Source organism: Nanorana parkeri, unplaced genomic scaffold, assembly GCF_000935625.1.
Source record: "Nanorana parkeri isolate BGI_ZX_2015 unplaced genomic scaffold, ASM93562v1 scaffold303, whole genome shotgun sequence".
Classification (NCBI taxonomy): Eukaryota; Metazoa; Chordata; class Amphibia; order Anura; family Dicroglossidae; genus Nanorana; species Nanorana parkeri.
The window spans coordinates 177,560-205,012 of NW_017306571.1; the positions used below are offsets into that span (position 1 = coordinate 177,560).

General features: G+C 40.7%; 1 protein-coding gene across 1 annotated transcript in view; it reads right to left on the reverse strand.

Moving 5' to 3' along the window:
• The window catches only part of WDR49 (WD repeat domain 49), a 116,338-nt gene that overhangs the window by 31,060 nt on the left and 57,825 nt on the right, over positions 1-27,453 (reverse strand). Inside the window, exons 12-15 of the mRNA XM_018557787.1 lie at positions 24,110-24,208; positions 19,428-19,586; positions 12,315-12,502; positions 6,686-6,883 (exon numbers count right to left, since the gene is read on the reverse strand). Coding sequence (XP_018413289.1) covers positions 6,686-6,883; positions 12,315-12,502; positions 19,428-19,586; positions 24,110-24,208 — 644 coding nt within the window. The remainder of the gene's footprint in view (positions 1-6,685; positions 6,884-12,314; positions 12,503-19,427; positions 19,587-24,109; positions 24,209-27,453) is intronic.

Here is a 27,453-nt window from a genome sequence, read left to right on the forward strand (position 1 = left end):
TGAGCCGCTGATGACAGCTATTAATTTAAAGGGGACAGTCTGCTGAACAGTTATACTATAAGCTGATGGTCGCTAAAGCGACCATCAGCTTATAGTAGAACTGTAAATGCCAGGTCCGTATGGCATACTGACCTGGCCAGCTGGAAGCACTTTTGTAGGTCCGTATGCCATACGTCCTTGGCAGCGAAAGGGTTAAAGCCGAGCAGCGGCAGCGGCGATCAAGTTCAGCAGTAGGAGCCACTGCTCGTTCAATACGAGTGATCTAATGAGATCACTCGTATTAAAACTGAGCAGCGACGATCGAGATCACCATAGAGCAGACGAAGAACGGACTTTCTTTGTCTGCTCTGTGTGATCACTGAGACCGTGGCGCTGTAATCACAGCGCCACCTGTCTCAGCGGTCACTAACTGCAGCTTCTGTCACAGCTTCTGTCATAGAAGCTGTGTCAGAAGCTACAGTCTGTCGAGTGCCCCATATGGACCGCAAAATACGGTATACACACACATATACAGTATATATATTTATTTATATATAAAAGCCCAGTCAGCTTAGAATTAGCCATGAATAGCCCTCTATGCGATAGCAGACTGGAGGTGACAGGGACTCTTTAAGGTGATATTAGGGGGTCTGTTAAAGCCCAAGTATCACTTCAAAGAAGCTATTCAAGCACATAATGCGCTTGAATAGCTTCAGACGGGGAATGACAGATGCCAGCAGGATTCAGCAGCAGGTAGCCAAATGTAAACAGCAGGCCGTGCAAGTGCCAGCATGCTATTGGCTATTTCAAATTGCAATAACTAATTGCAGGCTGGCTACTGCACCTGCCCACTACATGCTGTCAATCAGCAGAGAAGGGGCTTGAAGGAGACGGGGTAGGTTTGGGAGCTCTACTCACTGCTAGGCACCGGCTACATGGTGTCTGTGCCCTTTCCAATTCCTGCTGGGAGCAGCGGGGATCAGAGGGGACACAGAGCCGATAAAACACTGGATCCCAGCATGGAGGAGAGAACTAGGGGATCCAGCCAACTAATCGATAATGAGATTAGTTGACAACTATTTTCATTATCGATTATCAATTAATCGATTAGTTGGTTGCAGCTAGGAATGCACCGATACTAGTATCGGTGCCGATACCGAGTATTTGGGTGAGTACTTGTACTCGCCCAAATGCTCCGATACCTAGCACGAGTACTTCCTGTATCAGGAAGCCGGGCAGCGCATCATTACACGCTGCCTGGTTTCCTGATTGGCCAGGAAACGGCTCCATGCTCTCTCATCACTTGTATAGGGTTCAGTTAATTGACAGTGCTGTATATTTGTATTATCCAGTTGCTATGGAGTGTACAGGAGACCTGGCAGCAAAATGGGCCTTCTTCAGATGACAATGGGAGGATTATGAGGTGGCTACTGAACTGGACAGAAAAGGCCCTAAGGTAAGGATGGATGCCTTATGCTCAGTGATGGAGAGAGGCTGTCTGCAAATTTATCAGCACCTAACACTGTCTGAAGATGATAAGCAAGATGTGCAAAAAACTCTGAATGCATTACAGAGCCATTTTATGTCTGCCTGAAACATCATATATGACAGATGCATTTTCAATACTAAAGATCAAGGTCAGTCATAGAGTATAGACCAACATGTCATAAAGCTGAGGCAGTTAGCTGCAACATGTAAATTTTGAGCATTGCATGATGAACTTGAAGAGAGAATATTGCTTGGATCAACGGTTATTAACGCATTAAAAAGAATGCTGAGAGTGCCCGAGTTAAACATAAAAAATTCACAGTTATAAATACAAACAATAAACAGCAGTAAGGCAGAGATGGAGACTGGACATTATAGATCACATCGTTTTGTACCACTAGGGCTCAGCACTGGCTGACAATCAGGCAGCTACATTGTGGGGCTACCTGTAATCTTATGTCAAAATTACTAATGAAAGAAATCCTACACTACAGAAGGTTAATGGTAAACTAAAATGCTACAAGGAGACCTATGAGACAATTTTATGTGCTTTGTCACAGGTGACCACTATCCACTTGTTTCAGCAAATACTTGTGAGAAAATGGGACACTGGATAGAGAGGGCAATATGTTAACAACAGAGAATGCTGATATTGAAACTGTTAAAAGTTCACCTTTATCATATAGAGCAGATTACAACTGACTATAAAGATTTGTTCCATGGCCCGGGATGTCTACCAAGAGAATACCATTTAGAGATGGATACAACTGTGACACCAGTGCAGCATCAGCAACATAAAATGGAAGCTCCTCTTAAAGCTGAGCTAAAGGAAATTAACTGACAAGAGTACTCAAAAAAGTAACAGTGCCAGCACCATGGATAAGCATGATTGTTGAAGTTAAGAAGCCAGGCAAGGTATGAGCTTGTAGTGAAGCAAAGGATTTGGATAAAGCATAAAAGCGTTCATATTATTCAGTGACTACTGTAGAGGAAGTGCTGCCAAGTCTAGCAAAAGCAAAAGTGTCCTGAGTCTTAGGTGTTAAAGATTTATTCTGGTAAATCAAGTCAGATACAAGCAGCTACCTCACCACAGTCTGGATGCCTTTGGGTGGATACTGGTGGCTGTATCTGCCTTTGGGCCTGGCCACTGCTCCTGAAAAATACCAGGATAGAAGCAGTAAAGGGCCTGCCAGAAGAAGTGGTCATTGCAGATGACATTTTTGTGCATAATTTTGTGGACTCTACAGAAGAAGCTTTAGCAGATCATGACGAGAACTCGATAAGGCTCTTAGAAAGAGCAAGAAGACTGAAACTAAAGTTAAATACACAAAAGTTAGGACTAAGATTATTATCTACATGGGGCATCTACTGACAGCTGAAGGTCTGCACCTAGATCCAGAAAATGTAAGAGATGGAGATGCCAAAACAAGACAGTGTATGAGTCTCCTAAACAAAAAACAAAATTGGTGACTGTGCATCCAGTCCTCAGGTACTATGATGTCAATGAAGAAGTAAAAGTTCAATATGATGCCAGTGATAGAAAACAATTAGCCAGTTGCCTTTGCATCTTGCACACGGTCACCAATAGAACAGAGATATACATACATTTAAAAGGAAATTTGATAAGTATATACATGGAAAAACAGCTCATCAACATTGAGTCTGATAATTTCAAGCCACTGGAAAGTATTTAACAAAAAAAACTCTGCAGTCATCTGCATGGCTGGACCGAAAGGAAAAGCAAAATACTCTCTAAAGCAAGCAAAATACGTTCTTGTATTAAAAGGGGTATAGACTCCATAGATAGAGACATCACCCTGCCCCTGTACAAAGCATTAGTAAGACCTCATCTGGTATATGCAGTTCAGTTTTGGGCACCAGTTCACAAAAAGGATGTTGTGGAACTGGAGAAAGTGCAGCAAAGGGCGACTGAACTCATAAGAGGCATGGAGAAGCTCAGCTATGAGGAAAGATTAACTGACCTGAATTTGTTCTCTCTGGAGAAGAGGCGATCAAGGGGGGGGCATGATCACCATGTATAAATACATAAACTGTCCATATAGTGAGCTTGGTGCCAAATTATTCACTTTAAAGTCACTGCAAAGGACAAGAGGGCACTCTTTGCATCTGGAGGAAAAGAGGTTGAACCTTTGCATATGGAAAGGATTCTTCACAGTTAGAGCTGTGAAAATGTGGAATAGACTCCCCCAGGAGATAGTTCTAGCTAGCTCAGTTAATTGTTTTAAAAAAATCTGGATGTATTTCTAAATGCACAGAATATTACTGGATATTGAATTCTTATAGGTATATTAAGCACAAGAGATTGGTGATCCAGGGAATATCAGATTGCCTTATGGGATCAGGAAGGAATTTTTTTCCCCTGTTGAAGCAAATTGAAACATGCTTTATAGGGTTTTTTGCCTTCCTCTGGATCAACAGTGGGTAATTGTAGGCATAGCGTTCTGTTTAGGGTTTTTTTTAAAAATTCTCTATAGGTTGAACTCGATGGATTTGTGTCTTTTTTCAACCTGACTAAATATGTAACTATATAATACTAATTTGTATTAAAGACTACTGGGGTTTAGAGATAAAATCAGTATACAGAATGAAATTCTATATAAAGGACAATGGGTAATTATACCTAAAATTATTAATTATACCCAAAAGTATGTGCCCAAAAATTATAGCACAAATCCATTCAGGTCACCTAGGCATAGATGCATGCATTTGCAAGACATAGGATGTGCTATTATGGCCACGAATAGGTCCAGACATAATTGCAGCAATAAAGGATTGTAACACCTGCAATGAATATCTATCCAAGCAGACACAGCAACCCCTTATGATACACAGATTATCAACTTTACCCAGGAGTAAGCTGGGCATGGACTTATTCTCTGTACCAGGACAAGACTACTTAATAATAGCTTATTATTATTCAGTCTTCTGGGAGATAGATGCCCTGTGTAGAATGCGGAAAGATAAATGTTAGTTGCCATGGAATACCCGATCTATCATCGCAGATGATGGGCCACAATGTCAGCTCAGAGTTTTACAGGTTTTTCAAAAAGTGAGAATTTGAACACATTGCATATTCTCCATATTATAGTCATGCCAATGACAAAGCTGAAGACACTTATATAGAAAGCCAAGAGAGATGGCAAAGATCTCTGGATTGGAGCAATACACCAATACAAAGTACCAAAAGCAGTCCAGTACAGAGACTTATGTCAAAAGTAACAAGAAGCCTCCATCTCACAACTCAAAAGCTTTTGTTTCCCAATGTAATAGAAGGGGTAGTAGACCAGCTCACAGTGAAACATAGAAAAGCAAACGTACACTAGGGTAAAGAAGCAAAGGAGCTTCCTGAGATGGAGAGTGTTCATACAACACTTGACTTCATAAGCAGATGGATATTAGTGCAGAAGAAACAGGAAATGTATTTGAACAACAGAGGGGAGAAGTTGTACAAATACCAACTTCAAGCCCAGCTGTGGGCTTACCAGACAACACTAAACTAATCAGAGCTGGAAATGACTATGGCAAATGCTACTACACTACACTACACTTATCAGAACACCTGCAAGGTATAACAACTTTGTCCTTTAACATTTGTTCTTTTTAGGTGCAGCAGCCCAGCATTAACCTCCCTGGCGGTATGATTATGGAGGATTTTAGCATGCCAAAGCTGTACATTGTTTTTCATGGCAATTTGTTGTTTTATATTGTAGGCCTGTAATTCTTAGTAAATCTTAGGAATAACTCACCTAAATCTGTCCAAACAAGAGTCCAGCAGACATCCCGGGTATGATAAAGTTTGAAACACGAAATCATAAATTACAATATAATAAATAATTAGAAAAAATTATAATATAATAAATATTTATAAAAAATTATAATATAATAATAAAAATAATGGTCCAGTAAATGGGAATTCTGGGGGCGCTGCCTGATCCGTACCACAGTCAATAGAGTAAAAGTGCAGGCCGGGCACTGGACAAAGCTCTAGGGACAAAATTGAAGTGAAATAGTTTGATAAATATATGTAATTATAGCAGATTACATTGTATTGTGTGTATTCTGTGTAAATGTCATGTTTTCACTTTTGAATTTCCTGCCGGCTCCGCCCTCCGCCGTGACGCCCGAAACGAAACTAAAAGCTGAATGCCGGCATCGGCTGGGCGAACACAGCAGAGGACACCGCGGGCTCGCAGGGACAAGGTAAGTGACACTTTTGCGCAATCCCGAGTGTGGCTCGGGGTTACCGCTCTTGGTACTGAAAATTAACCCCGAGCCACACTCGGGAATACCACCAGGGAGGTTAAGAAGCTTTCATTTGCAAACAAGGGAGATGTTGGGGTTGATTTACAAACTTTTCCCTTAGTTTGGTGAATGAGGTGAATGGTTTTTTTTTCCATTGCAAGTACAGGTGAAACTCGAATAATTAGAATATCGTGCAAAAGTAATTGCAGTAAGTGCTGCAAAAGGGGCCCAAACCAAGAACTGAGTACATATGCATGCTTGTACTTTTCAGAGGTCCGATATTGTTCTATGTACAATCCTTGTTTTATTGATTGCATGTAATAATCTACTTTTTTGAGGTTGTGGATTTGTGGTTCTTGGGGTTTTCATGAGCTGTAAGCCATAATCATCACAATTATGACAAATCACGGCTTGAATTATCTTGCTTTGCATGTATTGAGTCTATCTCATATATTAGTTTCACCTTTTAAGTTGCAAAGTTGTTTTTGTTTTTACACTGATCTGACTCTCATGAAATAATAGTTAATCTATAGAGAGCGATAAACACTTGACAGGGGATCTAAACCAGACTTTCTCAACCAGGGAGCCATGGCATAATTGGGTGCCTTCTGGCTTTGTCAGAGGGTACCTTCAAAATTTCACTAAAGGTGGGGGACTCTGATTTAATGGGGGCTCCGAATGTGAATGAGGGCTTCTGATGTATACAAGGTGCTTCTGATGTGAAACAAGGTGGACTCCAATGTGAAAGGGGGAAACCCCACAATGTGTTTTTTTTCCTGACCCCTGTGTAACATAAGGGGTTGGTATTGATTTTTGAGGGGGACTACATGTAATTTTTTACATTTACTTTTTTTACATTTTAGACTGGGATACCTCAAGATTTTGCATACTTTTAAAAGGTGCTACAACTGAAAAAAGGTTGAGAAATGCTGATCTTCAAAGACGAATTGTTTACCTGTCCAAACACTCCAAGTGGATTTCCATACTCATCACTGACACATATACTGCAGTCTGCTGATGAAGAGATGATCAGTAGACATTGGCTGTTTGTACAAGTTTCTATGTGTGTAACACAATCATTGTGAGGCTGAAATGATGAAACCAAGGTAGGAAGTTCATCACTCTTGTGTTCGCTGTAGTCAATGCAGTAGTCCTGCAACATTTGGAATTAGATGGCATACAGTGATTAAAATATAAAACAATGACATATCTTCAGGTCAGAGTGGATATAGTAATTCAAAAAAGCAATTCTTATTTTAGCAGTAAGCAACAGAACAGAACTTAGAAACAGAAAGTACTTGACTGAATTGCTAAGGGGAATATAAATAATAATGTCTATATTTAATGCAATTACGATTAAACTAAAGATAAAGACACAATCAATCCTATATTTCTAAAAATATCATGTGAAAAGTTTATGTCTAAAAAATGGAATACATTTTAAATATGACATAATCCGGGTTAAAGTTGCAGGAAGTCTATAACTTTAAAAAAAAAAAAAAAGGAATACTAAATGGATATGACTACCAAATAATGTAAGGTCTTACATTTGTAGGTTGGTGGGAAGATACCTTAGAAAAGAGAACAGACTTCTGTGTGCAAGAAGGACTGCACACCTTAACAGAGACTTTACCATATCATCAACTATCATTTGTTCTACTTAAATCCCACTCTCTTGTGTATGCCTTATAGTGCGCTCATCACTTACACAATTTAGCTTCTTTTGGGAAGAGACCTTAGCAGCCATTATCCTGTTCCTTCGTTCAGGGCTTGTCCACAACAATAAAGAAGTAATGTGCATGCTCATTTTTAGAATGTCTCTTTCAAGGTCAGCCAACATTACAGAACATCAGTCAATGTAACCAGTGTTTTATAGTCTTTCAGGCCAAAACAACATTACAGAATAGATCACAAAAATGAGTACAACAGCTACAAGATTGAGAAAACATGCTCTGAAAAAAAGGCATGCCCCTTCTACCATTTTGTTGTCACTCCACAATTGATCAAAGATGCCAGTGTCCATGGGCAGCATTTGAAATGATCTTTGATGTATTATGGTTTATATTCTTTTTAGCAATAGAAAAAAGTATCGCAGCAGAACATATTAGAGCCAGTTACGTATACCTGGTTTGTTACATTCTCCGAAAAATAATTTCAAATACAAAATACTGATGTATATACTGCTGCTAATAGTCACACTTCATACATGTTTTTTTTATTTTAGTTTTCGATAGAGTTGGAAAGGATCTGTGCTTCTGTTAGGACTTTATTGCTGTATGTGCAGCATACCCCCACTGGCTTATGTTCCAGAACTCAATATTTGTAGTTAATGTCCTAGAATCTTTGTGTGTCTGTCTTCGTGATAAATGTGTGCTCATAGCAACAGTGAGTGTGTTTAAAGCCTGTGCTGCCACCAGCCTACGCCTGACATCGGTGGCAGCGATATAGCTAAGGCAACCAGCACTTTAAAAAGGAATGGCAGCCTGCATATTTCTCTCACTATAGGCTCTCCATATATTAAATTCTGTTTAAGACAACTAGCATTTTAAGAAGTGAGCAATGAATGGCATTCTGCAAACCCCAGACTGCCCATGCACATATAATTTTTTTCTAAATTTTTTTGAGTGTCCTGAGTGTCCCAGAACCCTAGAACACTCAGCATGCAAATTGGTTTAAGCTGGGACTTTGCTTTCCCTCCAGTTACCTTAGTGGAATGTACTCACAAGGCCGACCAATTGACAGACACACCCACACACAAACTGCCAAATAATTAAAACTCAGTGTCACAATTTGAGAATTGGAGCACCAGGAATAGTAAACTCTGGGATTTGTGGAGCAGTATATTGTGACTGAATTAGGAATATGCAGGGGTACAGGTCTCTGAAGATGCAGGGACAGTGTGACCGCACAACAAACGTATGTGTGTCAGAGTCTCAGGATCTAAGGAGCCGCCTGGTCTTCACCAGAGCCACTGATGGTGTGGATGTTGAGCTGCGGGTCAGCTCCCAGGTTGCAGCTCTCTGACACACCTGTGCAAGCACAGTGCCAGTGGGTACTCAGGGACCACAGCACAAAAGACAAGACACAGGGAGCAAACAGGATACAAGGTACAAAAAGAGGCACTGGAGGTAAGACGAAGGGAACCTACGTGACACAGGGAGCAGGTAACAGAAGGGACAAGAGAAACACAGGAAGGACAGGTGCAAGGGCTCTCTGAAGGACACGATACCATCCACTAGTAGAACAAGCAGGATCTCACACAAGGAATAACAGCTCACACTGTGAACATGTATAGCAGGGAATATGCACACAAGGGATGGTGCGAGTACAGGGCTGTACATGCAGGAAAAATTTACAGAACACAGAACTACAGGCACTCTAGGTGATATGCACAGGGGAATGTACAGGAAGATACAAACAGAAATACACTGAAAACTGTGCAATGGGAGACATGCGTAGCACAGCCACGGATGCACCAGATGCTGTGCACAAGGATAGCACTAGAGGCATGTGCTAAGTACAGGCACACAGAAGAGAGCACAGAGATGGAGGGAGGAATCATGCAAACAAGGTGGAAGTCCAGCACACAGGAACTAGAACAAATGGGAACACAAGAACCAAGCAAAGGGGAAATAGCCAACAGAGAGATCGCAAGCAAAGGGGAAATAGCCAACAGGGAGATCGCAGTCACAGGAGAATCAGCACAAAGCAGGGATCCAAAAAGGTATACAAGCACAGGAGATAACGGGAACCACAAGGGGTCTGACACAAGAAATACGACTTGTTGCTGGAACATAAAGCAACAAGTGAGAGAGTGCTAAATAGGGGAGGAGATGTGCAGATTGGCTGCAGCCCTGTGGAAAACTATAAGCTGACAGCCAAGCACCAGGGAGCAACATGAAAATCTGGCATAGCACTCTAACAATTGCTTTAGAGGATGTCATGCCCTAGGCGATGTTATGCACACATGGTGGACGTGCCCGTTTGTAGCTAGATTTTGGTCTAAGATATATAAACTCCTCTCCTCCATCTTTCACACCCCTATCTCAAAAGACCCCTGGCAAGCCCTACTTCACTTCAAAACTCCACAACTCTCACGGCCCCAATGGCAGTTGGCGAACTTCATATTTCTAGCGGCTAAGCAAACCATAGCTCACTCTTGGCGAAAATAGGCAATTTCATATTTGGAATTCAAACCTCGCATGCAAGGGTTCTTCATCAATGAGCACCTCTCCAGCATACTACTAGACACGAACAGGAAATTCCAAACCGTATGGGACCCTTGGTCTGCCATCTTCTTACCCACCCTTGATCCGATAACGCGAAGCCTCATTCACTAAACGCCATTTGAGCGGGAGTGCCCGGGCGGTAGTCACATCTGGCATAGATTGCCAGACATTGTGACACTCAGCTTCAACATAGACCTGAAAAATCACTGGGGGACACAGGACGTCAGAGACTGCTGGCTCCAAGGCCCAGCCCACCCACAAACCTGAACTTCCAATACTGATTCATCTGGCACCAAAGACCAGATTGTGTCTAGCCTGGGGGCCCAAGGATCCTGCTCTGAAGTCTGGAAAGTCCTTCCAATCTCATGAATGATTCTCACGATTAATTCCAGCCTGTTGAGCTGAGGAGTCCAGGGCACCCTGTTGGTGCATGGGACTTGGAAGTTGGAGGAGTCTCTCCTAACTGGAAAGTCATCCCATCAGGAATCAGTTAGACAATGCCATGGTGATGGCATAGCTCAATCATCTGGAGGAACCAGAAGTCTTAAAACCACGGTAAGAGAGGTAGAGAGCATCCAGTCCTGGAGAAAACTTCACATTCCAGCTTTGTCCTTGTCCAGCAGTTTACATCCCAGACACAAATAACTGCAGGTAGACTACCTCAGTCACCAACACCTGGACCCAGGGGAATGGTTCCTACACCTGAAGGTGTACAAGACCTTGTTTCACAGGTAGGAGATGTCTGATGTGGACCTCCCAACCTCCAGATTTAACAACAAACTGGACAGGTTTGTTACCAGGTACAGGGATCCTCTCATGGAAGCCGTGGATGCTCTGGTGGCACTGGATATATTTGATTAAGACCATTGTACAGGGTTTCACCCATGTGGCTCCCCCCTATGCGCTCCCCCATGACTCCATAGGATGTGAAATTAGTTCTCTCGACACTCCAGAGACCACTGTTTGAACCAATTAGGGATATCCCCCTTGCCACTCTTACTCATAAGGTTGTGTTTCTGGTTTCCATCACCTCTGCAAGTGTCTAAGCTGGTGTCCTTATCCTGTAAGAACCATTTCTGGTAGGCCTGTATGTACAGTATTTTGTGTCTACCTTGCAGTCACTGCTTCTGATAAAAAGACTGACTATCTTTTTGTCATTCCGGATGGTCCCAAAGAAGGGGAATATGATTCTCATTCCACCATTTCTCGTGGCTCAGACAGATCATCATTTTTTCACATTTTAAAGGCTGACATCTGGTCTTCTGTTCACATGTTCTCAAGGTTTCACCAGGTGGATGTTCAGGCCTCAAGGGATGCTAGCTTTGGGCATAAGGTTGGCCTTTTGAGCTGCAGGCAGCCCCCAATTCTGTTGTTTTTGTGGGCCTTTCCTTGTTTTGTTGCGGTTGCACACCCCTCTGATTGACTGCATTTGGACATCCTAATAGTCATTAAATTCCTATGTCCCTCAAAGGATCAGAGCTTTTTGATGAGAGATTTTGTTCTTACCATGAAATCCATTTCTTGGAGTTCACTGAGAGACACAGGTCCCACTCCTCTGTTTTTATGATAATGCTCTTGGCACTACTTTTATACAAAACTGTAAACATGCTGGGAGTAGGAGGATTGATACCAACTGGCCACATTTTTTTTTTCTAGTGTCCAAATCCCCCTGTAGGCAGCAGTTTGACCTGACAGTCTCTTAATTGCTGTATCCCTCAAGGAATTCTAAGAAATCAATTTTATGGTAAGTATAAAAATCCCATTATGTGCATCCTTGCAGTGCCTTTATGTTAGGTTGCCGTCATATGCTTAAAGAACAACTCATATGCAGCTCCTGTGATTGCTTCTTGTTGTTTACATTTTACTCTTTTAATGATACCAGGATGTATAGCTTTTGCTATACACCGATGTATATACTGTACTTCTGGTGCTCTGACAAGAAAGCTGCGGCTCTCTTACACAAAAGCTGCACTGCCCACCCCTCCTCTTCCCTGTCCTTTCACTGAACATTTTGTATTTTGTGAATGGGTTCATAGAAACCAAAGTGTTCTGTGAATGGACAAGAGGGGAGGAGGGGTGGAGAAATTACAGTGTGTCTTGTGTGTAGGAGAGCCACAAGTCTCCCGTCAGAGCCAGAAAAATAGCGAAAGCTACACTTCCCAACATGAATAATAGTGTAAATTATAAAGGACAACCAGCGATCCAGGAGGTGGCATACACCTCATTACACTTAACTATTTGTTACCCAGCAGATTTTAAATAAATATTTTTAATGGTGTTCTTTTTTAACTATATGACATATTTACTTTAAATAAAAATGTCAGTGTCCATTGTTTGCAGAACTTTTTACATTACCTTGATGTTCCAAACTTTTATCCACCCATCAAGATCGCCTGTAATAATATATGCGTTTGTTTTGTCCATGGCCATAACTATGAAACTAGCTCCCTCATGGGCTACAAACTCTGCCATTAACTGGTTTCTAAATATGTTCCAGAATCTAACATAGCCGGATCCTCCGCAAGACACCAAGTTCGCACCACCTGAAACAAAAGAGGTGACACTGAGATTAAAGCACAGGAAACTATAGCTGGTTGCATGTCTTAAAAATGTATATCCATACCATCTTGGCCCATACAATAAAAAGAACCTAATTTTAGTAGTAAGCTTGTCTTTTAATACTGAACTTAATTTTTTTAATATGTTACTCAAACTACACTACTACTACTATTACTACCAAATAAAGTTTCATTGTAAAACCTACTGTAGGTCACAACCATACTGTTTTGTGATTTTATAAGGGCAGAAGAAGGTTATAGCTTCTGTCAGGCTTTTTTTTGTCTTCTGTGTCCCTATTTGGGTCGTTTCACTATTATTTCTTGCCAGGAAAGGAAGTGGGAGGAAATCTCTACAACACAGAGAAAAAAACAAAAGTACATTTGCAGTATAGAAGGTTTACAATTCAGACAAGGTTTTAATGGCTGTCTGATGACAACCTACCCCCATTTATTAAATGAGTGCTATAGAAAGTTAAAGAAAACCTGTTTCTCAAGGTCACAGACAGAAAAAAAAGCTTTGCAACTCTTCTCCTTCCTAACTAAAATTGAATTCTTGAATTGTATTGTGATTGTAAGTCTTCCTTATATTGTAAAGTGCTGCACAAACTGTTGGCGCTATATAAATCCTGAATAATAATAATAATAATAATAATAATAATAATAATCTAACAAAAAAATTATGAAAAACAGTCAATAAAAAATCATATGACTTTAAGGTGGCTAAAACAAATTGCCGCAGTTAGGCTTAAAGCTGATCTCCAGCCTTAAGTCTTGAACAGTTGTGCAAGATCCTCTTCTGTATTGAATTGCTTACTCTAAATTCACTGCACATCATGAGCTTCCCTCAGTGAACATTCAAAGCTGCAACAAGTCAGAAAGAGCCCGCTTCATTTCCTGGCTGGAGGACGTCCTGCATCATCTAGCGCTTTCCTCCCCAGTCTTACTGTTCCTGGCCCACCCCTGGATCCATTGGATTCCAGTTCTTTTCATTGCAACGCAATGTGCATAAACACAGCATGAAGTGAAGGGGAAAAAAAGGAGGGCCAAAAGGAGCTTGTAAATTTGCATTGCAACCCATAGAAAAATGCAACACATTACAAAAGCATGCATACAAAACTTCTTTAGCACACACAAAATACCGTGATTGTGGTCAGAACAACCCCTTCGCCCCCATTCACACATGATTGGGCACATTTTAGGGCAAATGTTTATGATTTGTTTGTGTGTTTTATTCCACTTTTCCATTGCCAAAAGTGCTGGTAAATGTGCATTGCAACGCATTGAGAAAGGCAACACATTACAAAAGCATGCGTACATACCTTCTTTAACGCACACAAAATGCAGGAATAGTGGTAAGAACAACCCCTCAGCACCCATTCAAACATGAGTGTGAACATTTGAAGGCAATTTTTATGATTTTTGCGGGGCGTTTTATTCCACTTTTCAGGCTTGAGCATTTTTGTTTTAGCCAATGGAAAGCTAGTGACTAGGAGGAGGAAATGGTTGTTAGGTGCAAAATCGCATGTAAAGCTCATGTTATGCATATTTTTCAGGTGCTCCCATTGAAAGCTATGGAGTTAGAAACATGCAATTCTGCCAAAAAAAATGTGTCTTTGCTGGGATCTTTGAGAAGGAATAACTTCACAATAAAAGTAGCGAGAGAGGTTATTGTGCAGGTCCACTTTAATGATTTTTAATAGTTACACAACATAGTTATAATAGGTACAGTATATATATATATATATATATATTAGGGATGCACCGATACCGATACAAATAGCTAAAAGGGTAAAAACATGTCTATAACTTATACAGCAAGACTATAAATTAAAGCGAGAAAGCTGAGGAATCAGTCTTTTGTGTGAAAGGAAAACAAAAAGGAAAAAGTTGGCATTGAAGCCGAAAAGTTTTGACAACACAAAAGAAGAAAACAATTTTACGAGAAGCACGGAGCCAGAGGCAAGGTAAGAACAGAGTGAGAATCCTACTACAAAATACAATTCTGTACAACAAGGCTGTCCAGCAAATGGCACATTATAATAAGTAACTCATTTTATTTTCCGAGTATGTCCTTTATGATGTAAAATGAAGAGTACTTTTCATGAGTTTTGTGCGTTATGTTCTTGTAAAATGGGTGGTATACCAGTTGCCTGGCTGTCAGTGGCTTTTTTCAAAGCCACTGACCCTGAACCAGCAGAAAGTTCAAAATGGGGTCAGAACTCCTGAACTACATATTTCCAAATCAGTTATTCAGAAAGTAATTAAGCCTTTGTTTCAGTATGGCAGCCAAAGAAATAGTATTTTCACAAAGAGGGATCACTGATGAAAAGCTCAATAGTTCCTCAGCACAGGTTCCCTTTTAAGTAGCCTGCTGTATCTAGTTGCCTGACTATTGTGCTGGTCCTCTCCCTTAAAGTGGCCCTGTCACTTTTAAACTTAGGCAAGATAGACCTGTAAAGGAACAGAGTACATACTTACATTTGTTGCTCTCCACGCTGGTGAGTGCTGATCCGTCTGTAAGGAATGGTCCCCCGAAAGCCACTGGGGTATCAATCTCCTTGGTCCCCCACATCACTTACTGGTTCTCTCTTTTGACCTCCATGTCACTACTGTCTCCTGATCTCAAACAAGTATGCACCTCACAAGTTCTGATTTCACTTTATGTCAGGTGTTCTTTATGTCTCTTATAGATTAATTTTCAAAAAACTGCACAGTACAGATATGCGTATATTGTTTGAGAACTATATCAGAGAGGTAGGTAGTATTACTTTTTAAATATATACTGTAACTGTGTGTATTATTGGTAGTTTTTGTTACATAAAGTAACATAATAGTTTACTGATATATCCTAAATGACCAATTAACATTCTTGTGTAGCCACTTGTCCCTCTCTCACAATGAAATATATATTTTCCGCATTTTATTTGTAGGTATAAACTCTTTTTTTAGTCTGTCTGGTTTAGTGGAATGTTAGGGTCAAATCTGAACAGCACTGATTAGTGGGCTGCTGACTTAATGCTTTGCCAGGAAGCTACATAAATATGTTGGGATTTATCAAAATTACATCTTGGTTGAAAACAATATCCTGATTTTGAAAGTTGACTTAAACCCAGATATTCATGTTTTCTCCATAGCTCCACCAGTGTGTTGCTTATAATTAAATCCAAAAGATTCCATATACTCACTTGCAAACCAGAGTGGTCTCATTCCAAGTTCCATTGGACCTCTAATCCCATTAGTTCTGGGTTCAATCATTGCAAGGGGTGAGTTATGTATGCACTAGAGCAGTCATTATCATGTGTTTTGTGGAACCCTGGGGGTCCCCCAGAAATCCCTAGGGGTGCCTTGAGCAATGGATGATTGACCTTCCATATGATAATGAATGCATAGTTCCTGGTTCAACACCACTTGGCAATGCTAGATGCATGACACCAATGATCTTTTTAACTGTCTGTAAAGGAAGGATTCTTTCCACTGACCCTAAATGTAATGTTTCCACTTAAGGGGCATCTTTTCCACTGACTTCCAATTAATTGGTTTTAGCTGGGGTTCCCTAAAAAACTGAAAATTATTTCAGTGGTTCCTCTGAAGTAAAGGGTTGAAAAAGGCTGCACTAGAGACAGAAACTGTGGCCGAGTCAGCCAATTAATCCCTCTCCCTGGCACAGAAACTGACACTTGTCACTTCAAGGAAGTTCTGTACAAGAAGCAGACTGCTGAGACCCAGATGTATCCGCAAAAGAGGCAGATGACTGACAGCAAAATATATGGAGACTTTTAGTTTCATATATAGGCAGAAAAAGCTTCAGGGAGAACATTAGTATCTGGGGTTAGATATGCTTTAAATTAGATTATTTCATTTACAAAAGGTAATACTAAAAGCTGCATATGAAAACAAACCACTTGAAGTCATTTACTGAATAAAACGGTGTGATGAGTGGGTAAACTTTATTCACTATCAACCTTATTTATTCCGAAAATTGACCCAAGCGGCTTCTAATAATGTATTTCAATGACTATTTATTAGGTTGTTTTACTTTTGTTTATTCCCCATCAGTGCATGTTTTTTTGAGTTTTGACAGTATGTCTCCAGTGTTTTTGTAAACCTACCAATTATACACTTCTGAAAAGAAGGCTGCTCAGCCAGGTCTGTACAAATGAGATTATGCACAGTGTGCGCGGTCATTGTACACCGCTGTGTTCGCTATCCAAAGTCACAGTGTCTGTAGCTACTACAATTCTTTCCTCATTATTTCAAATCTATAAAATTAAGCAATCTTGAAATTAGCTCTGACTTAATGAACGCTGTTCTCTTCAAAGTGAACAATATCAAAGCAAATTAATTGAAGACATGGGTCAGATTTTTGAATTTCCACAAATTAAATTAAGCACAAAATGCTATTTGTCATGCTGCTTTGGTATACGAGTTGTGTATACAGTATATAGGTCATTTATTTCACTAAATTGATATTTCTTATATTACACTGTATTTCTTGTTACCAGCTTCCCAATGTGATTAACAGATATTAACGTTATGTATTTTGTCGATGATATTTCTGTATGTTATCATTTAGCTGTTATCATAAAACGGTTTGCACTTATATGACAATAACTATCATTTTTTTAGTTTTGTCATTGCAATTGTTTCATTCATTCTAATCTTCTGTAAAATCTTATGATCATGTGAAAATAAACCCATTAGAGATGACTGCAATTTCATTATTGAGTATGGTAAAAAAAATGGTGGCTGACAACTATACAGAGAAAAGGTACCATCTATAGGCACAGTCCTATTGTGCCTAATAGTACATCCAACCCAGTTCTTAACCTTTATCACTCTAACAAAAAGCATAAAAAAGTCTTGGCTGGAGTTGGGTTTTAGATCATTCTGCAGTGGATTTCTGTTGCAAGTTCTGTGCCAACATGCTACTTTGTTGATATGACTAAAAGCCTTTGGACCTCAAGAAGTGATTATGTAGTGGGGGCTTTGAGGGTAAGAACTTATTTTACTGATTAACTCTTAAGGGGTATTTTAGTAAAAATAAATCTGATGGGTTGCTATGGGTCACGGTCTCTTCTACCATTTGGAATGCTTTTTTTTAGCCAGTACAAGGTAGAGGAGGTACTGTATATATATTTTTCTTACTAAAGGTAAGGAATGGTTATTATACTTATGTAACTGAAAATAAGAGAATAAACATTGATAAAATATATGACAACCCAATCACTAAAATCTCATAGATGCTGTAGGGTCAATTTGTACTGTTGTGTTTTTATGCACATGTCACAATGAGCTAAAATGCATGTGTCTATGTTCCCAATAAAAAAATTAGTGTCTGTTCCCATGCCTACACTGCAGCGTATTTTGTTCTGTATGTTGTCGATTTTGTTCTGTATGTTGCGTTATAAAGTCATTGGCAATGCATAATTATGCATTGTCAACAGGTACTAACAAGTCTTGGTCAATGACTGTCAACTCTATCTACTCCAAACTCTAAATTCGAAAATGCATTGGACACGTGCGTAAAAGTGCATTACTAATGCACGTCAATGCACAAAGGGAACACAGATTGACGAATAGGAATGCACCTGCTTGAAGGTCCCCACACACCTTATGATAATCGCGGGAAATCCCGCCATCGTACAATTATTGTAAGGTGTGTGGAAGCCGTGCGACCTCTACTACTGTAAGGTCGCACGACTTTAAACTTACGGACATGTTCGAAAACCCGCCGAGCATCGTACAGTGTTCGGCGGGTTTGTGGCATGTCTGTACGATAAAAGCCGCACAGGCCGGTGTGCGCAAGCGCACACTGCCCGTTTGGCATTGCGGTCATTGGAAGCCCGCCCCTCAGGGGGCATGGCTTGCGATCATCGCAAGTACGATCTGCCTATGCAAGATAGGCAGATCGTACGTTTTTTTTTAAGTACCTTACAACCATCGCAAGACAAAATTCTTGCGATGGTTGTAAGGTGTGTGCCCAGCCTAACGCTACAAAAAAACCCACCTCTACGCATATGCATAGATCCAACTAGGCCTCCAAAAAATATATGTATAGCTAAAACTTTTTTATTATTTATGAATAGCGTAGAGATGGGTTAATACCTTGATCAGTTTATTTTTTTCTGTCTGCCCAGTGCTCCACTAGCATGATTCCCTTCACTCGTCCTAAAGACTCAACAGGAAGTGAGAGAAAATCCTCATTGGAAGATTCTTGTGGACCTCCCTCCACTTTCTTTCTTTCTGGCAATAGTCACAGGACAGAAATGGTGAATCTACCTAGATGATCCCAGTCAGCAATAAAAACCTCAAAGAGGTTCTAATCCTTTCCTATTTAATTCAAAACAAAAACACATTTGGTCATACATGTCATTTCAAAAGTCATTTTCAATGTTTTTAAATCTGCAGCTTTCTGTCCCTGTCTCCCAAATGTGTTCCTGCATTGTCTCCCTTTTGCACGAGCTGCCGATAGAGACTACAAGTGTCAACCCACATTCCAGAAATATGGTGTCACCACTAGGATAACTACTTTGAGACGTGCCATGCAGCCATTGTTGGTGCGCATGCATATAGACAAGAAGTGGGTGCAGGAGATCAGCAGCACTAAGGTGTACCAGAGGCTAGGAATAAAAGGTGAAAACAGGTATATTATTTCATAATCAAATGGCAATAGTTTAAAATACGCCGTGTTTTAGCAAACTAAATGTCATAGAGGTTTACATCTACTTTATGTCATTAATGACATCATCCCTCATTCTTATGCATCATGCCTCACTTATATGCCTTAAGAAGTAACAGGCTGAAATTGTTAAGGGAAATAATATGGCCGCCAGCAGGAAAAAAAACTGGCTGTAGCCAATCTGTGCAGCAATAGGAATGTGTTAGAATATAATCTGCAGAAAGCTTTCACCTGTTGCTGAGATATGTTTTCTGGCCCCGAGGAAAAACAATCTTGTTACAGTGTTATTGCTGTCAGAGTCTGTGTTGCAGAAGCCGCTCAGTGAGCGTGTATATCTTGCAGAGGATGACGAGGATAGACTTCTTTTACCAGCGCTGCGTAGCTGAGAGTCTGAAATGAAAACCATTTTTAGATTTCACCTTATAAATGAATATTGTCAAGGTTTATCAATGCCATATACTGCCAGATCAAGCAAGACGCTCCCTTACTGCTTATAGACTTAGCAATACATGCTGCTTATTGTATTTATACAGTATTAAAGTGTTATGTCACCATCTTGAGGCTGTTGCCATACAGAGCCATACACATCTCCCCACCCAGCTCTTGGCAAACTAGGACACTCTGGCCAGTGTCCTGCCCAGCTCCTGGTAACCAGTGACATCAGTGAGCTCGGCAGGATGCCAACTCTTATTAGCCTGCACTATCCGCAACAGAACGTGCACCACCAGCAGACCCTCCACTCCCAGCCCACCCGCCTCAGGCAGCAAAATGGCTAGGCACACCCTTGATTAAATGTATAGCCAAAGCAGTTTTTTGTATGTTTTGGATAGAGTAGGGAATCAGGGTATTTTTTTTTGCAGCCTGTGCCAGGAGATTTCCCTTCACTTCCTGTCTTGAAATAAAAACAGAAAGGGAGAGTAAATTTCCCTAAAGAAGGGAATTTCCCATTTTAGACAGTTGTCACTGTAACTGGTGTCACCATTAGAGGATTTCCCCTAAGATTTTGCTTTTATGACAACTCTAAAATTTAGGATTTTCCTTTACTTGTCTTGGTGTCAGTGGGGGACCAGAGGTCTAAATTTCCACAGCTGGGACATTTGTCATAATACACTTTAACCCTTTTTTTTCCATTAAGCCATCTTTCTGCAAACAGGCTTACCAGCCATGGTTTTTACTCATACAACTGCACTTCATTTTTCTCTACTATTTTAGTTACTGAATCAATGCACTGGCCTTATTGGTGTCTTGCATCATAATGACACCAGGGTGCATGGCCTTATGGGTGTCCTGCATCATAATGACACCAGGGGGCGTGGCTTTCTGGGTGCCCTGCATAATAATGACACCAGGGTGAATGATATTGGCACCAGAGTACATGGCCTTATGGGTGCACTGCATCAAAAGAAACTCAAGGCACCCGTATAGTCATGCCCTGTGCCATAATTATATAACAAAAATTTGTCTGTTGTCCTATTCACTCAATGGTGAGAGGATAGAACAGAACCCTGCTCTCTGAAAGGATGTCATGGTGGGAGGAAAGGGCCTGAGCTCCAATACAGAATAGGAAAATAGACTGGTAAGGGGTCCAAAGAACCCAATTACCAGTTCATTTCTACCTGGTGACACACAATAATTATTTTTTGAAGCAAATTGCAGGCTCAGTATTACTTTTCTCTACCAGGAGCAGGATGAAAGCCCCAGAGTCTGAACCTTTAAGAATGAGTCAGCATTGGCATCTCCCATATATATGCCATCACAGGTTCACTTTATTTATCACAGGCGTAAATGGACCATCTAAGATGGAAACTGGAGATCCAGTTTAATGGAATGTTATGACTCGTAAGCAATTTCCTTAGAATTCCTTAGTAATAAGAATTTATTCTCAGTTAGTCTCTGAATGGTTATTTCAACCCAGGGCTGTTAAAATCAATGGTAATGGAATAGATGTGCATGAGGTGAAGCTGCAAGGTGATCATTCACTGCTGTGTATTTATGCATGCAATTACCCACAATGCTTTGGAACAGCAAGGAAATATATTTCCATAGACACAATCTGCTGGATGTAATTTCAGAGAACAGAGGCAGTGAACATATTAAATTATAGTTAACCCAATAAAATGTACTTGATAGAAGTCAATTATTTAAGCAGGTATTTTATTTTCTTAATAACTTAATGAGTTGTAGTGTCATAAAATTGTTACATCTTTCATTCTTTGGCAAAATACAAGTATCTCATCCATTCTAATCTGTGCCTTTGAGAATGTTAATTACATCAACTTAATTCTAGAAACCTATACATTGCATATGGAAGAACTATGCAAATGTTTTTTTTTCATGGCATCATCATAATTAAGGTTGAAGTACTGTTATATTAATTATAATGTACTTGATCAGGTTCTTTATTCAATTAAGTTGAAGAAGCAGGAAGCAGACTGCATGACAGGGAGTAGCTCAGCTGCCTGACTGAAATGAGAACAACATAAGGCACCTTAGACTTGAGTAGTGAGCTGCAATTACACAAAGTATAACTAAACTGCGTTACACACTTGCTTATTTAAATGCTTTCAGAAACAGAGGCACTTAAACTAATATGCTTTGATACTTCAAAATGGGGAACGGAGGGCAAAACAGAACACTGAAAGCACCCATTTACACATTTGAGTGCGTTCATACATGCATTTTCATGCATTGCATTAAGATAGCCTATTTAAACACACAGAATGCAGGCTTCTCTCTTACTCCATAAGTGCATTAGGGTGCCATTCAAAATGGATAGGGACACACATACAGCACAATCCTAAGCATTAAAGTTAGGGTTTTGAGCCTGGCCAAATATTTCTGTACCAAAGAAAAGCTGCAGAGATTTACTAACTACCCAAAATTACCTAGAAAACCATATTTGTCAATGTGTCTGCAATATGGGCTGGCTGTATTGCCCCACAGCAACCAATCAACTTTGATCTTTACTTTTGCAGTGCATATTTCATTATTACAGATCTATCTTGACAGCAGAGACAGTTCTTATTCCACACGATAGATTAATCAGACCCCGGTGCTTACTTTTCTCGCAGGTTGTGCCTATGCACCAGTTAATGATAGATAGTGTGCTTGGACAGCACACTTTTGTGTCGTGTCACTCTGCTTGGCGCATGCATATTTCATTCCTTTTCTACCTTTACAAGTAAAATGTTGACCTGTGTATTCCTCACCTTGCACCTTATCAGAACAGAAGACACAAAGGCAGCTGACCTTCTTCTATAAATGCTATTTGTAGAGGTGCCCGGAAATGAAAATGTCAAAACCAAAATGAAAAAAAATAAATGGCCGGCCAAGAAATATTAGGGGTCTCTCTTTTTCTGCAGCCCCTGTTATAAATGAACAGTAATCCTCTATGAGTGTTCCTGTGCATTCATAACATGAGAACAGAGTTAGTTGACTATAACCACAATCATGAATGAACAGCAGGTGATGTAGATCACTTCCCATAACCATACTATGGGGTCTATTCACGAATCTGCCGAGGGCAGCCGAGTGAATGACCGATCAGAAGTGAAGTGAGCCGAACACTGTTCAGCTATTCACTTCAGGCTGGTACGGCTGATTTCAGCCGTACATCGGCTGAAATCAGCCGTAGATCGGCTTGCTTCCCGTGGCTAAGCATGTTCTGCCGACCCGAAGTGCAGAAGGAGTTCGATTCAGCCGATCCAGATGTTGGATCCGGCAGGCTTCTCACTGCTGTTCGGGCTATTCTTAAAAATGCCGAACAGCAGTGAGTGAATAGCCGAATGCCGCTGAGCGGCATTTGGCTCGGCTGTTCTGCTCGGTCCCTCAGAGGCACCGAGCAGAACAGAAAAAGAGTGAAAAAAGTAATAGCTGTTTGGAGATCAGTGTCCCTGGTTAGCAACCAGGGACGCTGATCTCTCTGAAAGTGGCCAGAGCCAGCCGTAAGATCACGGGCTGGCTCCGCCCAGCTGTCAGAAGCAGGCTGTCGGCCGGCCAATGGCCGGCCGCTCGGCCAGCTTCGGCTTTTAGCGCGGCTCAGCCGAGCCGATGCATATGCGATGTGACAGTTCTCTCCTCCCCGCTGGGACATAGAGCAGCGCCCAGCAGGGAGGAGAGAATAGGATGGATGCATCGCTATATCGGCAAGAAAATGGCACTTTCGACATTTTGCCAAAAGTGACATTTTCGCTCGATATGTTTCGGTGGCCGATATATCGGTGCATCCCTAGCTATTTTAATGGTTGTTGTGATAACCCACCAACCTCAATACTGCCATTAGGTCACTTTCCCTTAACAAGTTTTCATATCAGAAAAGTCAGAACAGTTTATCTGCATACTGGTTATGGGTTAGTGACTTAAACTATTGCAGCCAGAGAATTCATCATGACACCTAGCATTTGCAGAATAAGAAGTTATCAATGGCATATCTCTTAGGATAGGTTTCCTTTAATCGGTCATTATGCCACTGTTGTAGCTGGCAGCCATGTAAGTGGAAAAAGCTTTTGTTTGTGGAGTTAGACGTAAGGTCCAATTTTCCTGTTGGAGAGGTACTTGAGCTGTGTATTTAATGCTAGAGAGGCTAGAGTTTCTTTTTATGTTTTATCCCCGTGGAAACCTTGCCTGTGTTTTTTTTATGCTAGAAGTGCTACCTATGTTTATTTGATGCTGAGAATATAATAAAGCTGCTTGCTGCCAGTTTGAAACCAACACCTTCAGTCTCTCCAAGGACGACCTTACTGCTGTTCCCAGTGCCGTTTTCAATCAAGAAATCTATTGTCCTTGGGGATGATGTTACATGTATATTGTTTTATAAACATACTCCTTGAACACACACTGGGGTGTTCAAACTCATTTGTAAATACTATTTCAATCTTGTATTATAACATTGTTTCCATTTATTAAATAATTACCTGATTTTGACCTCAGAGCTCTATCAGGTTCAGGATGAAGTTTTCTTGAAGCGTTTTCTGTATTGTTATTCCAGACAACAATTTCTCCATCATAACTTCCTGCAAGTAAACAAATGTGAAATCGTAAATCAAAAATGAAAGGATCTGTATTTGTACCAATCTGAGATGAAATGAGGACAATACTTATGCATAATGAGGAAAGACATGGTATCATTTGTGACCATTTAGGTATGTTCTGCTCGATATTTGCAATTTTGTTTTGTAGCTTCTAATCTGAACAATGGGTTTTAGTTTAATAAAAGGCAAATAGGCTCAAGGTTCCCTTTCCCTTAAAGTGACGCAGGAGTTAAACCTTAAAAATACATTTGAGTACCTAAACTATTAACAAAACTGTATCTTATTTGTGTATCACTCAGATGTAGATCCTCAATTCATCTCTAAATTGTTACTGACACTGTCCCTCATTCCCGAGGGTGGCTACTTTTGTTCTCCATGGTCCCTGTGTGTGGGTAAAGTAGTAAAGTAGTCACCGTTCAAGGCTCCTTCCCGTGATGGACTACAATCTTACATTTAGTTTAGTAATTTGTATTGAGATTGTAGTCATCATGGGAGCAAGCTTGGAGGGGTGGCTACTTTACAACACACACAGGGACCATTGGGACCAAAGTAGCAACCCTCCAGAAGGAAGGACAGTGTCAGCACCAATTCAGAGATGATTTGAGGATGTACAGCCGAGTGATGCACAAATAAGATACATATTTGTTAATAGTTAGGGTACTTGAATGTATTTTTAAGATTTAATGTCTGGGTTTGGTATCACACTAACTTAGGGGGTTATTCACAAAGCTGCCGAGGGCAGCCGTGCGAATAACTGACCCGAAGTGCAGTGACCCGAACGCTGTTCAGCTTTTCACTGCAGGCTTTAAGGCTGATTTCATCCGTATACCGTCATTGGCTGGCTACGGCTGGGTTCGGGTAGGCCGAAAATGATCAGCATGCTCGGCCAGTCCGAAGCGCGGAAGGAGTTCGACTCAACTGATCCAACATCTGGATCGGCTGAGCCGAACCTCCGGCAGGCTACTCGCTGCTGTTCGGCCTATTCTCATAGAGGCCGAACAGCAGTGAATGAATAGAGCGGCATTCGGCTCGGCTATTCTGCTCGGTACCTCTGTGGTACCGAGCAGAATAGAAAAACTGTAAAAAAGAAGTAGGAAAAAAAGTAGAAACCGATTGGGCGGAGCTAGCAGTGTCAGTAGCAGGATGTCAGCCGGCCAATGGCCTCGGCTTCCACCTCAGCTCAGTCGAGCCGCAGCATAGGCCTTTGGCTATACTGAGCTGCTCGGCCAACTTCGGGAGCTGTAAGGGCTATAGTGAATAGCCCGTACAGAAGCCCTTTGGTTCTACTGAAGCGAAGGGGTCCTGGGGCCAAAGCTAGCCAAACGATCAGCCGAAGCTACGGCTAGATCCTTCGGTAGCTTTGTGACTAGACCCCTTAGTGTCACTATTACTAAGCAGATGAGGTGGAGCTCTGCTGACTTCCATCAGTCAATCATCAACAAGCAAGCATACTATTTTTTTGTATTTCAATTTCTTAATTGGGTATTCTTTTCAAAATTAATTTTTTCACCATATTCACTAAGCTAAGGAAATAATGTGTGTGTGTGTGTGTGTGTGTGTGTGTGTGTGTAATATTTTGTGTTTTTGCTCTTACATGTCTTCCTCAATTATGAAACTCTCTGGATGGGTGTAAACCTGTAACAACTCATAAAACTGAACTAAAACTAAAACTTGAATGTCCTTGCCTGTTGTGTTAGTTTTAATTCTTACACATTGTATGTTTCTACTTCTAATGCCAAGTTCAAGATTTGGAATCAAATATACATGGCACAATATGCTCTGTAGTGAATATTATGGGTTTGGGTTGATGGAAAACTGTACTGTATATTTGTACCGCATATTTACACTATGCCTATATTCTGTCTTATTGATCTATGTTGTCCTATTGATCTATGGTTGTAACTCCATCTCTTTCATATAAAACACATTTCTAGCTGTATCCATGGATCATTGATGGATTGCAACTAGCTGAGTTTTAACAGATGCATGGGCTGGCACATTTGTAGGATGCCAACATACATGTGTACACAAGTGTGGATGTGTCATACCTCTCTCAGGTGCTTTGTATATGTGAGTGCCAAACACCTCCCCCATTTCATTGAAATATTCCAACCTTCCCCTTCCGGAAAAAAAAAAGTTTGCCTGGGTTCTTTTATTTTTTTACTTATTGGTTGGTGACAGCATCTTCTGGACCTCTTTCTACAAGACCCTTCACATCATGGTATGATCAAGAACTAGACAGACAGTTGATCAATGTAGTAATCAGTATGCCTCAGCATATAGACACTCAGTACATGCTAATAATATGCATTGTTGACTTAATCAATGTCATTAGTATAGCATATGAACTCTGGTCACACTGCTACATCTCATCTGTGCAAATTACAAGCAGGTACAGAGTGTGTGCATGCTGTTGTACCCAGATGCAAGCAGCCTGACACTATGCTTATCTACCCCTTGAGAATAAATATTTGTGTATGATAGCAGATGGCATCACATCCAAAGAAATAAAAGCTAGCAATGTTGCTCAGTCTCGCTGTAAGTGGTAGCAATGGATAAAGCCATTTCCTTTTCACTTCTTCACTTCACTTTTGAAAGCATGATCCAGGTAGGAACATTTATAAAGAGCCACACATAGAATTAATTTTGGCTTGTTATTCAAGTGCCCAGACAGCTTAGAAAATGTAAAGTCTTGTTCACACTAGCCCGCTTGCAGGCTACTGTGCTTAGCTTGCAGGCTACTGTGCTGAATGAAGTCCAGTGGAGGTTGGTGTGATGCTCTAAATCAGTGCAGTTAATTTGATTTGGTTTGTAAAAAGTCTACACTCCATTTAGATCTCTGCACAGTATGGTTCACTGTAGTGACCTGCAGTGCCGCCCAGTGCACTGGAAAAAAATGTGCATGTCGGCAATTGTTCGCACCAGAGACATGGCATCTGCCTTGTGCTATGAATGGGTCACATAGAAATGTATGTGCCTATGGCAGTGGCTGCCATAGACCATTCACTGCAAAATGCCAATCACTGCTTTTAGGGATGCACAGATACCAAGAGCCGTACTTGGTACAAGTATAAGTACTGATATTTTCCAGCTCCAAGACTAGACTAGAGAAAAACTCAAAAGTTAGGAGGCAGCTATCATGTTTCAGGAGCATACAGGGCTCCTGGGATTTGTGCATCCCTGTTTTAATGCATGATTTGTTATATATATATATATATATATATATA